The 14,321-nt window shown below is 36.4% G+C and overlaps 1 protein-coding gene across 1 annotated transcript in view; it reads right to left on the bottom strand.

Moving 5' to 3' along the window:
- Positions 1-6,258: 6,258 nt before the first annotated feature.
- Positions 6,259-14,321, bottom strand: part of LOC138702796 (isatin hydrolase-like) — a 32,872-nt gene continuing 24,809 nt past the window's right edge. The window contains exons 3-5 of the mRNA XM_069830094.1: positions 11,159-11,362; positions 10,821-10,997; positions 6,259-6,954 (exon numbers count right to left, since the gene is read on the bottom strand). Of these exons, the coding sequence (XP_069686195.1) occupies positions 6,791-6,954; positions 10,821-10,997; positions 11,159-11,362 (545 nt within the window). The 3' untranslated portion in view covers positions 6,259-6,790. The remainder of the gene's footprint in view (positions 6,955-10,820; positions 10,998-11,158; positions 11,363-14,321) is intronic.

The following is a 14,321-nucleotide window of genomic DNA, read 5'->3' on the forward strand; positions in this document are numbered from 1 at the left end:
CCGAAATCAAATTGTACTTTATTTTTAAATTTATCATTGCTCTGTATTAGCTCCGCAAATCATATTGTATCTTATTTTTAATTTCTCTGCTTTGTATTCTGGATCCTAGTGGTCAGCCGTAGATGTTGGCCAGATATCCCAAATTTGTGGAATTAGTCGTAGAATAAATTTGGCATCTTACTCACAACAAAGTGCAGCCCTGATGATATTGTAAAATTTTTATTTATAGATTTTTGGTATTTAGGGGAGAGTCGGGTAGTATCGGACATAGGGTAGTATCGGACAGTGCGTTTCTTTCATCTACCACCATATGGTAGTACCTGAATGGCATGGTTACGTTTCTCCATGCGACATCACAGAAAGGTAACCATGTCAATCAGGTACTATCATCGTGTGGTAGATGAAAGAAGCTCACTGTCCGATATTACCCGATGTCCGATACTACCCGACTCTCCCCTAAGTCAATTTATTCTTCTCTCGCTAGTTTTCTACACAGAAATCGGAACTTTTATACTTATATTTTGGACACATCAGATGCACAGAAATGAACAGTAATATCAGAAACATCATCGTCAATGTTTATTGTGCAGCACACGTTTTATTTATACACTGTCGCAGTTTCCACCCATATTTGTTCACTGTTTTGACTGTAAGAGTATGTTCAAAATAAAGTAATTTAACTTTTGTCTGTCTACCTATAAATTAAAAATTCATCGTTGCACTTCATTGTGACGTGGAATAACTTGAGATGTGGTTGATTCGGCTGACTGTAGTGATAGGAATATTATGGCTTTGCACATACAAACGTTCCTTCTCCTATGCAAGGGCTGGGCACATTACGTGATTCTGAGAAATGAGCGCTGTGTGCTTTAAGGAGAGGGTCTCGCGAGCGGTGTGACGTATGGATACTGTACGTCATTCAGTGTCGGTGCAGTGGTGACTCTGCAGTATGACGGCGAACTTTGAAGACGGAGCTTCCGCTCATACACTAAAGCGTCCCGCTACTCCCAATGCTTTTAATGTATCATGGGAGGAGGAGTTCTTTTTCATAGAGAGTAGTGGATTAGCAAAGTGTTTAATTTGGCATAAAACACTCCAACTGATTAAGAAGTTCAATATCCAACGACATTATTCTTTACAACATGCTACTGAATATGACAAATATGTTGGTAATGAACGCCATAAATTAATACAACTTAAAGAAAATGTTTCTCAGTACATTATATTATAGTATCTATTTGATATTTACATTGCATTATAAGTTATTATTCATTTAGTAATATATAATTTATTAATTTATTAACAGGATGATAATAATGCACTTAGTAAATCGGCTATGAGAATTAGCTACAAAATTTGCCACGAAATTGCAAAGGAATTGAAAACATTCAACGAAGGTGAATTCATCAAGCGATGTTTAATTATTTTGGCAGATGAACTCTGTCCACAGCAAGTAGGGGAAGTGGAAGCCATACGCCTGTCTCGTAGAACCGTGGTGAGGAGATTGCAGTATGTGCGTATGGGTTATGTAAATAAGCCTAATGATTTGTGTGTGTGCATAGAGCGAAGTTTATTTCATTAAATTAATAAGAGTGTTATAAATTCTGTACTGTACAATGGATTGATGTAATATCCTTATAAACTATTATGTACTGACAGACTGAATGACTAGAACAACCGTGGCTCTTGTTATATTAATGCAGGGAAGGTAGCTGTAATGTGAGTCCGCCACTGCGTGAGCGTTCTGCTCTGGCTTGCCTTGCGGAGCGAGAGCAGCTCTGGCCGACTAGACTGAGCCGCTCTCATGCCCGGCCCTGTCCTATGCATTTATGAGTCATCTAATCAAACATAAACATCAGCAAACCAAAGTCGTAATATATGTTTTGTTTATTTTTTAGTTGGTCTTATGTGTGAAAGATAGACAAATAGTTTTCCTATTTTTTTAAGTACTACGACGGGTATTCATAAAGTAACTTCCGTATTCATATAGAGCGCTCAGTAATCGGCACAGCGACGCCTTCTTTGCAGTGAGTGTTGCTTGATACAGTTCGCTTCGAGCAGTGTACAGGGAAGATCGTGCGGCTGTTACTCGCAATGCTATGCGTGTTCAAAATGTGTGCTCTAATTGAGAATCCCGCCAGCTATGAGATACGCTCGATGATACAATTTCTTGTGTTAAAACTGTAAAGCGGCTGAAATCGATCAAGCTGTGCTCTGTTATTTTTTCTGAAAAATTTCAAGTGGGAAGTGTTTGGTCACTTTCCATATAGTTTCAACTTTGCGCCTTGTGATCACCATCTTTTCATGCATATGAAGAAGTGGCTTGGATATCAGTGCTTTGATGATAAAGAGTTGCAGTCCAGCGTCACAGGTTCGCTTCAGTCACAGGAGGGAGACATTTATGACTGCGGCATTCTGAATCTCGTTAAACGCACGTTTCATCTCTGATCATAAATGGGTATACATATCATATTGGCCATTCCCATGTTATGAAATGGCAACATAAAATGAGAACACCAGAGCCTCCACCGTCGAAAAGGCATTTTTTGGTAACAAGCGCTAGATGGAAGTACTGTTGCTCCATTCAATTCCCTTCCGCTCCCCTCAGAAATGTTCATTTATTTAAGTACCAGGTCGCAAAATGGACCCGTGCCTTTTACAAGATGTATATGTAATATAGTACATGATTCAGTATAAAAATACAATTTACATTCAAACACTTTCACCAAGAGTGAAGTGTTTTATACGAAATCATTCATACATTGAACACGAGAAATAATTACAAAGCTATTGAGCAGTGGATTTGGATGTGTTCTTACAGCTTTTATAAATTTGTTTTTGGCATTTTGAATATAATCACTAAATAACATTATATTTAGTGATTCATATAGTTGACAGTTACTGGTATCATAGTCTGCTCCCGTGATTGTCCTAGATACTGATCTTTGATTCCATCCAGTCTTTTAATATGACGTATATGAGTATTTGACCAAATTTCACAGGCGTATAACACATATGAACGGATCCGACAAGTGTATAATAAAACTTTGACTTTAAGAGAGATGCGACTTTTGAAAAGAGGCTATAACAGCATGAAACGTTAAAGCCCTGTCTCTGATTAAATTGATAGGTTATGTTGTCTGTAAGTCAGTCCTCTATCAAGATGAACGCCAAGATATTTTACAGCCGAATTACAAGGTAGGTTTTGTTGTTGAACTGTGAGTTCTTCTTGTAAGTGTGGAAATTTTTTAGTGAAAACCACTGTCTGTGACTTACTTCCATTAATCTTTATTCGCCATTTTCTAGACCATTGTGTAAGTAAATCAAGAGCTGCTTGCATTTGTTGACAGGCGAAAATAATAATATAATGTCTTGTGTAGGGAACTATGTCATCTATGAGGATTATAACGTGACTTTTTTGCAGTCGCTAGATGGCAGCATAGTGAAAACAATAAAAGTGGTTGCCTTGAAAGCTCATTAAGCTGCTCAATCCGTTATATGTGATCAAGAGTTTTACTCACATTGTATGTGGGTTTCTCACGAATATAAATTAACATTTTGACGTAGACACATATTTTATTACAAATATTGTGTATGCACACACACAGAAACCATACGTACCACACGTCATATCTACTCAGAGAGTGCATTTTATAAATTAATTCAAATGTCTTCGTTTTATTCTGTATTTTGTTATAATAACTGTGACTTAGATAGCCATGCATCAAAATGTATAAAACATGCATGTAGGCCTAATTATGCGGTTAAAATATGGAAATATGCATTATCAAGCAGATCAAGCAAAACTCACGAAAAAGGTTAAACAATGGAAAAACGAAATTCTACGCAAATTATAGTCTACTTCAACGCATTCACTACTGTTGCCACTAAAAAAATGCAGAGGAAAAACTTATATAGAATAGAAAAGCCTGTAACACAGTATAAGATTACAATTTTTCAAAGCGTTAATAATTTTAATTGTTAAAATAAAAACTAATAATTGTAAGTTAAGACATACCGCCACATTAAAAACCTAATATTTTCAAACTAACCTGATAGTATATATCCTTGAACTGCTGCTGTTGCTGATTCTTATCTATTGCTGAAGAAATTCTTTCCATTACTAGGTTATTTTACGACGCTTTATCAACAGCTTAGGTTATTTAGCGGCTGAATGAGATGAAGGTGATAATGACGGTGAAATGAGTCCGGGGTCCAGCACCGAAAGTTACCCAGCATTTGCTCATATTGGGTTGAGGGAAAACCCCGCAAAAACCTCAACCAGGTAACTTGTCCCGACCGGGAATCGAACCCGGGCCACCTGATTTCGCGGCCAGACGTGCTAGCCGTTACTCCACAGGTGTGGACCTTTCCATTACAATGTTACCATTTATCACTGCCATTTTAAGACTGGAAAATATAAACTCTTCTCTGTTGTCACTTGTAATCGATTTGGATTAAGAAAAACATCGTTTAACTTCAACAGGATATTAACCGTCACATATTGAAACATGCAAATTCTTTCAATGTCGATGTTTTTTTTACGTCGGTCATTTTTGCAAATTTTCCACGTAACTCGTTGGCAACGTTTTGCAATGTACTGTTGCCCGCAATTTTTTTAACACGCAGCTATATTTTTCTGGAACAGTCTTTGCATTTTGGCATGACGTAGAGTCGAGTAAGAGATCTTCTATTTGATTCATTTTTTTTCTAATAGTTCCAGGCCTGCATTATTTTTCTCCAGCATTATGTGTGTTAAGGGAGAGAAAAAATGTCACTTAATACAAGTCCTTTTTTATTTGGCCCTATAAATAACATCCTTTACGTCAAGAATGAATAGATACTTCCATACATCCATGGAACTGTAGGTAGTTTCTTTTATTACTTTGTTGAAGGTATTCTTTTAATTGTGCCAATTAAGTGAAGAAATTTACGGGCTTTGAATTCATTCCGAATGATTAAAATTAAGAGGGGAATGTTGTTTTGTCAACTGTCCGAAGACAGATCTGAACCTCGTGATACCAAGAAGGCACCACTTATGAGACATCTAGGCCAGGAGATAATGGGATAGAGTGGCCAGATCCTTTCCCCCCTCTATTGGATATATCGCCGATTAGCTACATAATATTACACTACACCTTTTCCAGTTGTATTTCAGAAAATATCAATTGTATTTCAGAAATTATCAAATGTATTTCAGATTAGTCAATTTAATTTCAGAAATGATCAATTGTATTTCAGATCTGTCAATTCAATTTCAGATAGTATCAATTGTATTTCAAATTTGTCAATTGTATTTCAGATGGTATCAAATGTATTTCAGATGGTATCAAATGTATTTCAGATGGTATCAAATGTATTTCAGATGGTATCAAATGTATTTCAGGTTTGTCAATTGTATTTCAGATGGTATCAAATTTATTTCAGATAATAAGCAATGCATTTAAGATTACATAGTCACTTTTATTTCAGAAAATAACAAATGTAGGCCTAAAATGGATTTTAAAAATCTTCAACTTTATTGGATTTTAGCGTCCGACAGGCATATTCACCATAGCTAAAGCTGCAGCTTGATGAATTGTACTGCACGAGCACAATCACCACCAACAATATTATGTGTGTTGCTGCATCAATTTTACTCTCTACAGTAGGTAAATTAGCCTACAACACCAGGAGCTATGACGTCAGGAACTCTTCACTTTTCACCAAATGATCTCGATTGGATTTAACATTGGAGAATAAGATGCCAACCGTAACTTCTGAAATACAAATGATAGTTTCTGAAATACAAATGACAAATCTGAAATACAATTGATATTTTCTGAAATACAATTGATATTTTCTGAAATACAATTGGTACTATCTCAAATTAAATTGACTAATCTGAAATACAATTGATGTTTTCTGAAATACAATTGATGTTTTCTGAAATACAATTGATGTTTTCTGAAATACAATTGACACTATCTGAAATTGAATTGACTAATCTGAAATACAAATGACAAATCTGACATACAAATGACAAATCTGAAATACAATTGATATTTTCTGAAATACAGCTGGAAAAGTTAGACTTCAGATGCAAACAAACAATAAATTGTTCTTCCTCTGACAATATATCTTCAAGTGAGATGTACTGCCAGATAATAGATGTACATACCAGACAGAATCTCAATCAGAGGAAAGAGCGAAATGATACAATAAATATTTTAGAAAATCAATTAATCAGATGTTTTGTTATTAATGATCGTATTATAATGAAGTTAATAACACTAATTTATTATTAATGCTGTACAGCAGAGAAGAATTATAACCTCGGTACAGAAGTACGTGAGGAATATTTCGAAGTGCTTTATTTACAAATAATATATTTTTACTCTCTGATAGAAATATGACACTCAGTTCGTAGTAACACTAGAAAATAAACATTTTTCCCTTCTTCTTTTACTTCTTCTTCTTCTTCTTCTTTTTCTCGTTCTTCTTTCTAGTGTATCAGTTTGTTTCTAAGCATACATAATTCTGCACAGTCATGCTCCCCTCTCAGGATTTCGTTTTCTATATTGTACATATGCCTTACAGTCCTGACTAGTCTCCTCCATTCCATACGTGAAACTTGGTCATTCCACACCTTCGTTTCTGCATCTGTCCTTTCGATGATGAATTTCATACTATTATTGCGCAATGCTCATATTAGAACAAAGTTCACAACTAAAATATCTTACAATATAACGTTTATGATCAACATTTAAACAGTTCTCAATTCACGGAGTTGAAGTTTCTTGTATTCTTCTTACTGAAGATATTGTAAAGTTCTAATAAGAGCAAGAGCGGATAAAATCAAGCTGAGTGAAGTTTCCACTGAAGGACTGAAGTTTAACACAGCTATCACCCGACAAGGTGCTCCGGTCCCTTCTGCTATCTTCATGGGCATCACCCACAGCGTGAAATCTCTTTCTAAAAGAAATTAGAGATCATATCTCAGTTACAGTTCGATGTAATTGTAATTATTATTATAGAAATGTGAGGTACATTATAGCAAAGACTGGGACGTCCCTCTTTCAGAACAGACTTTTTTTTATATAAGTATAGGCAAAGTAATTCACGAGATTATATTTACATTTAATAGACATTCTCGGCTTATTAATAAGAAAAGTTCAGAAGAACATGGGATCAAATTCAATTACATAGTTATTTCCTATTTGAAGAAGTACGAAGAAGTCTTTTCCCTATCCGCGGGGAAATTTACTCTCCTGTCTAGCGGACGACGACGTTGTGATTCCCATCACACAGAAGCAGTAATAGGCGGGCAGTTGGGCGGTCGGTCGAGAGAACAGCATATGTTAGTCATAGACTAATTCTCACCGCATAGAAACAATACGAGACAGTCTGAAGGGCCACTGTTTTACACGTGTCAGTTTTATTTTAAAAATACTCTGCAAACCCAATTTACAAATATTCATTCAACTATCAGGTTCGCCCGGTTCATATACTTTATTGTCTTATATGGAATCAATTTAAGTTACTTCGTGGCAACACTTGTTTATGATTTAGATACACCAATCTGCGCTACATGTCAGAGATTTTTTATTTGGTTATTTAACAACGCTGTATCATCTACTAGGTTATTTAGCGTCGATGGCATTGGTGATAGCGAGATGGTATTTGGCGAGATGAGGCCGAGGATTCGCCATAGATTACCTGACATTGGCCTTGCGATTGGAGAAAACCTCGAAAACCCAACTAGGTAATTAACCCAAGCGGGGATCGAATCCACGCCCAAGCGCAGCTCTGGATCGGCAGGCAAGCGCCTTAGTCGACTGAGCTACTCCGGTGGCTTATCAGAAATTTGGCAGAAAACTTTTCTGTCTAGCGCCAATGTCGTCTAAACTTTCTTCATTGAGAATTCTGAGGACGTCTTTATTTTGTGATCATTTTGCATTATGTTTTATTACAGTTTTTAATTCATAGCGAGTTATTGAACAGTTTATCAAATCGTTTTCTGAGTGGTACGTTATATGTAAGATTTATCCATTACTGAGCAATTGACATTTAACTCACATAAGATGGTAGTTAGTAGATTACGTCCATTTTTGGCTTTCCCGTTTCAAAATTATCTAATGTTCCTTCAAATAGAACGTCGAAAATTGAAGTGAGACAAGTGACCAACAAGCTTAGAGCTCAGACACTTCCTGGAGTCCCAATTTTCGTTGCAAGGACGCGTTTTCGCGTAATTTTTTTATTGTTTCTCCAATTCATTCATTCATTCATTCATTCATTCATTCATTCATTCATTCATTCATTCATTCATTCGTTCGTTCGTTCGTTCGTTCGTTCGTTCATTCATTCATTCATTCATTCATTCATATCTTTCAGCATAGACGTTTTTAAGTAAAATTATTGAAGTTGATACAAAGTTCTTCATTGTGGGTCGTATTCATAGGCATTCTTACCGCGGGCTTTCGGTGGATGATCAGCGAACTAACGTTTTTCGTATTCATGAACCAGTGTTAGCGACATGATATGATATATTATATATGATATGATATATGATATGATATGATATGATATGATATGATATGATATGATATGATATGATATGATATATGATATGATATGATATGATATGATATGATATGATATGATATGATATGATATGATATGATATGATATGATATGATATGATATGATATGATATGATATGATATGATATGATATGGTGTATGGATCCTGTACAAGTAATCAGTCGATAGTCGGGGTAGTTTAGCACGCTCGTAGCGAGGGTAGCGAAATGTCTATGAATAGCACTCTGTATGTTTTTGGCTTCAAGTAAATACCCATTAAATTTTTACTAAAATTATTACATTTCATATTAATGATAATTTCACTCTTAGTTTCCGCTTATGAATGTAATCATTCTAGTACTTTAGCGGTGATCGTTGTCAGAATACAGCAAACCACATTTTCGTTTTCATAGATGATAAAAATGTGTATTTCCGCGAAATTATCAGAATCTAAAGAATTTAAAGGAAGAATATAACCTGTAAAGAAGAAGATAATTGTACTACTTGCATTTATTAAATTTTGTTCCTGTGGATACTAATATTTCCAACTTCATTTGTTTTCTAAACCTACGAGCCCCTTTATAGTCAATACAACCAACACCAGAGTACTATATATTGCATAATAATTAAAACAGTCACCCACCTACTATATCTTCCTTTTTAAGTGCATTCAGACCTACAGAGTGTTTCAGAATTCAATCACAAACTAAAATGGGTAGTTCGGGAGGCCAAGGCAGACTTTTTTATTTTAATTTTTGAAGCACAACACTCTTAACGCATATATAAAATATGATGAAACATTAAAACTTGTTAAACCAACAACTCTTAATTACGTACTCCATTAATTATTCATACTTATGAAAGTAGTATACCATTACGACCAGTTTCGACGTGATGTTCGCCATTTTCATACAGTCTAGTTAGGTTTTGCATGTTTTTCGACGTCTTCATTGTAGGAAGGATGTGTGGAAAGTTTCGAAATTTAGTTGAGTGTTGAGGTTATGTTATGTTTGTATTTTAATGTGTTTATATACACTCATTTCTTATTATGTTTAGTTTTTGGCTTTCGATTCAATGTGTAAAATTTCCGTATCTGTTTGTAGGATTGATATAGTTGTGTTAATATTGGTGATGTATTGTACGCAGGCGGTTTTATTGAGTGATTTTGTTAGGCTGTGATGTGTTCGTCGTATCGTGTTTCATAATTTCTACCAGTTTCCCGTATGTAGTTTGTATTTGTGTGTTGAAATGTTTCTATAATGTGTTGTGTGTTCTATATGCAATGTTGTATTTTAGTTTTCTCGATGAAGATGCAACGTTTTGTGTGATTACTTGTTGTAATCTTGTGTTTGCCTTTGTATTTGCGTTTTGTGATCTGATTATGTTCTTCCCTTGAAGTTGTCTATTATGTAGAAGTTGTATTCACTCTCTTGCGCTATGTATATGATAGTGTGTACTTCTCCATTGCAGTGTTGTCAGTCCATTGGTATGTGATTAATCTGTGTACCACGGATCGAAATGCTGCATGTTTTTATTGTCTTGGATGATTAGAGGTGTCTTAAGTATGTTTTACTGTTGTTGTTGGTTTTAACGTTTCATAAAATTAAACGACTTTTGTCGGACAACATTGTTTCGATTTCTCGTCGTTATTCCGCTACGCCATAATCAGTAAAACTGGCAAGAAAAACACTAAAACTTCATTCTTTCTCAAATTACAGCAATTGTTCAAAATGTCCTCCATTTGCCTGCAAACAAAGCTCACCAATATACAGTATTGCCTCACTCCTTCCAATCCTGATACTGTTTGTACTGACGTAACAGAGATCGTCTTTGCTGTTGAATGCTGTGTCAAAAACTAAATTGCTTTGTTGCTCTACAAACGGAAGTCCAAGGACTGGTGACGTTAGTGGCCAAGGAACCAATCGATCACTTGGAGAAAGTGGTATTCAAGAAGTTATGAACGTTAATGCATAAATCCGCTGTGCATTGCGCTGGTGCCACATGCGTCTTCTCATCATCAAAGACGCATCCTCAAGCAAGGGAGCTAGCGCTTCCTTGAGAAAGCGGAGACAAATGTTACCGTTCAGACGTTCAAGTATTGGTTGCTCACTTTCACGCACTAGGCTAATACCTTGGTATTTGCGTAGCGGAATAGCGAATTCCATGTTGTCTGACAGAAACTGTTTGCTTCGACTCCCCAGCTGCACTTCCTAGTTTGTGTATTGGATTCTGAAACACCCGTTTATAAAAAGAAATTACCTGGCATGTTGTCATGCTCCAGATCGAGGTTCTCCAGCACATACATATTGGCTGTCTGAAGATGCACGTGCGCTCTGTAAGTGACGCTTTTTCCTGCATCCACGGACGGCGTGTCTGTGCCAACACCAACCAGGGTACCTCGCGTGGCGAGTTCGCGAGCGGCACCCTCAGATAACCCTAATTGTTTTATAAACACAAATCAGCTTACACACTACGGTACTATATTTTATTATGAAAATAATAATAATAATAATAATAATAATAATAATAATAATAATAATAATAATAATAATAATAATAATAATAATAATAATTTCTTACATTATTTAGATACTCACCTGGAAAGTGCATATTTCGGCCGTGTTTTTCAAAACCGAAGTATCTAGTTCGATTATTGTAATATATGCCCCAGCCATATCGAATAAGTAGGACTGAATCATCGGGAATTTCTCCGTGTTCTTCTTCCCAGTCAGAAATGTGTTGCGGTAGCAGTTCAAAATCAGGCTGATTTGCAACTTCCGATCTCATGTCCATCAGCACAGCTGCAAGCCGAGAAAGAAAACATAGAGAACCATGATTAAACCCTACCATTACCACAACAAAGCAAAACTTTACTATTGCCACAACAAAAACATGTCTTCACACATTTATTTATTTATTTATTTATTTATTTATTTATTTAGTTATTTATTTATTTATTTATTTATTTATTTTTGTGCTTTATTTATAGTCGCTTTAACTACAATGGTCATATCGCGACTTTACTATGAATGTGGTATCATTTTGTCCGAAGTTCAACTTTCTCTCTAACCCAGAGACATCTGACGCACCGACCTGGGACGTTCTCTCACAATCCAAACATCCACAGCGCCTGCTGGACACTTAAAACCCTTACCGGACCGCCGATATTTCACCAAAACGATATCTATAGCGACAGCTGGACACAAACTCCCGACCGAAGCACCATCTATCTCCGGGCTGGACATTTAAACTCTCACTTGACAGACGCAATCTCATGTACAATGTTGTACTATTACGATGGCGGATTACCGAAATAATATACTATTGTCGGAGGGTTTATTAATTTAAACAGTAAGGGTGCTATTCATAGATATTTCACTAGCCCGCGCTACGAGCGTGCTAAACAGGATTAATATCATATCATATTGCTAACACTGGTTTATGAATACGAAAAACGTTAGTTCGCTGATCATCCACCGAAAGCCCGCGCAAAGAATGTCTATGAATAGGGCCCTTAGGGTGCTATTCATAGACCTTTCGCTAGCCCGTGCTACGAGCGTGCTAAACTAGCCCCGGCTATCGACTGGTTACTTGTACGGTATTCATATCATATCATATATCATATCATATCGTATTATATCATATCGTAACATATATCATATCATATCATATCATATCATATCATATCATATCATATCATATCATATCATATCATATCATATCGTTAACACTGGTTTATGAATACGAAAAACGTTAGTTCGCTGATCATCCACCGAAAGCCCGCGCAAAGAATGTCTATGAATAGGGCCCTTAGGGTGCTATTCATAGACCTTTCGCTAGCCCGTGCTACGAGCGTGCTAAACTAGCCCCGGCTATCGACTGGTTACTTGTATGGTATTCATATCATATCATATCATATCATATCATATCATATCATATCATATCATATCATATCATATCATATCATATCATATCATATCATATCATATCATATCATATCATATCATATCGCTAACACTGGTTTATGAATACGAAAAACGTTAGTTCGCTGATCATGCACCGGAAGCCCGCGCTAAGAATGTCTATGGATACGGCCCTAAGCCTTTTTCTGTGCTTTTACTTTCATGAAAGAGCACCTGATTCTAAATACTATCAACATCTTATTCAGTAACATACTATGCTGGAAAGAGGAATAATCAAAACTCCAGGTTCTTAAAAACTACTGGAGGATCTTATATATCTGCTGGCTCCCTGACTTCTGCTTTATGTTCTACAATGTTTGGATTGTCAAAACTCAACACAGTCGATAAGAAAATAAACTGTTCCTTGCCCAAAGTGGCTATGAAGAAGATTCTTTCCTATCATGCAAATCTGAGTTTCAGGTATTAGCTCCCTGTAAAGCAGGTTTGAATAATTTCAAGGAAAAATTGTTCCGCTGCCAGGTATCGATCCCGAAACCCTTCGCTTAGCGCACGAATGCTCTCCCCCCAGGAACTACCCCAGGAACTATACACGACACCGTCACAATAATACATTCGTTACTGGAGGTACGTTAACAGGAAGCCACAATTTAAGTCACACAGAATTGTGTGCACTCAAAGTTGGGTTCTGGCGTCTTGTCAGCCCATTTGAATTGTGTGGATATAAAGGAAAAATTGTGTCGGTGTCGTGTATAGTTCCTGGGTAGCTCTGTCGGTAGAGCATTCGTGCGCTAAGCGAGGTGTCCCGGGATCGATATCCGGCCCCGGAACAATTTTTCCTTGAAATTATTAATTCTTTCCTATCGATTGCAAATAGAAAATTTACTTCTTGTGGGTTTATTCCAATACTTCCGAAATAGAAACCAGCCCAACAAGAACTAAGAATTTTTACTTTCAAGATGGCCATAAAGCCCGGGTACATTGGCAAAGATATACAGTTAACTTCGGATATAGTGAACCTCTGCGGACTTGCATATTTCGTGCACTATATCCGAGGTTTACTAAATCCGAAGTGTCTCTCCCCTAACCTTAAATGGCAGGAATGAACGAAATTGTGAACAAGAAAATAAAATACTATACAGTAATTAAAATATTTCATTTTTATGGAATGGATTACAGTGTATACTGTTACTCACAGTTGATTTACTTAAACTATGCTGTCGACCCACGTCCGCTTGCGAAAGACCACGTTCAATGTCACTTATAATATTCTCCTTATCTTCCAAAGAAAATACTTTACGCTTCGACATTTTTATATAGTACATTCACTGTTGGAACACTAGAAACAGACTGATCAGGTAGAAATGACAACCGCTGTTATGGTGTGACTGCATATTCATTTAATGGAAACTGGGATGAGGCTGATGGAGTTTGAATGCCAATGGAATATTACCTTCATATTTTATGCTCTGGACATAATGTTCGTCCCCTTTTAACAAAAGAAGGCAGTTTCATTTTGCGTTATTTCAATGCTATCAGTCATACTGGAGATGTTTCTGTGAACAAAAGCAACCCTCTGACGGTGGAAGATTAGAAATAACAGTAGAGTAGAGTGCCTGAGAACAGAATGGCAACCCTTCAACGATGGAGTGAGGCAAGGTCGTCATGCGTTGCCTGGATTTACAGTACAGCTCATTGTCTAGGAATGTCTAATCCTACCTTTGTTCTTTGACTAAAGGGGTAAGAAACTTAGGCCCAATTGTATAAAACTCCCTGACTAAAGATCAACTTTGATCGAAGATCGAAAAGTGAACCGAGTTCAGGCACTTCTTCTATTGTA

Source organism: Periplaneta americana, chromosome 7 (assembly GCF_040183065.1).
Source record: "Periplaneta americana isolate PAMFEO1 chromosome 7, P.americana_PAMFEO1_priV1, whole genome shotgun sequence".
In the NCBI taxonomy this organism is placed as follows: domain Eukaryota; kingdom Metazoa; phylum Arthropoda; class Insecta; order Blattodea; family Blattidae; genus Periplaneta; species Periplaneta americana.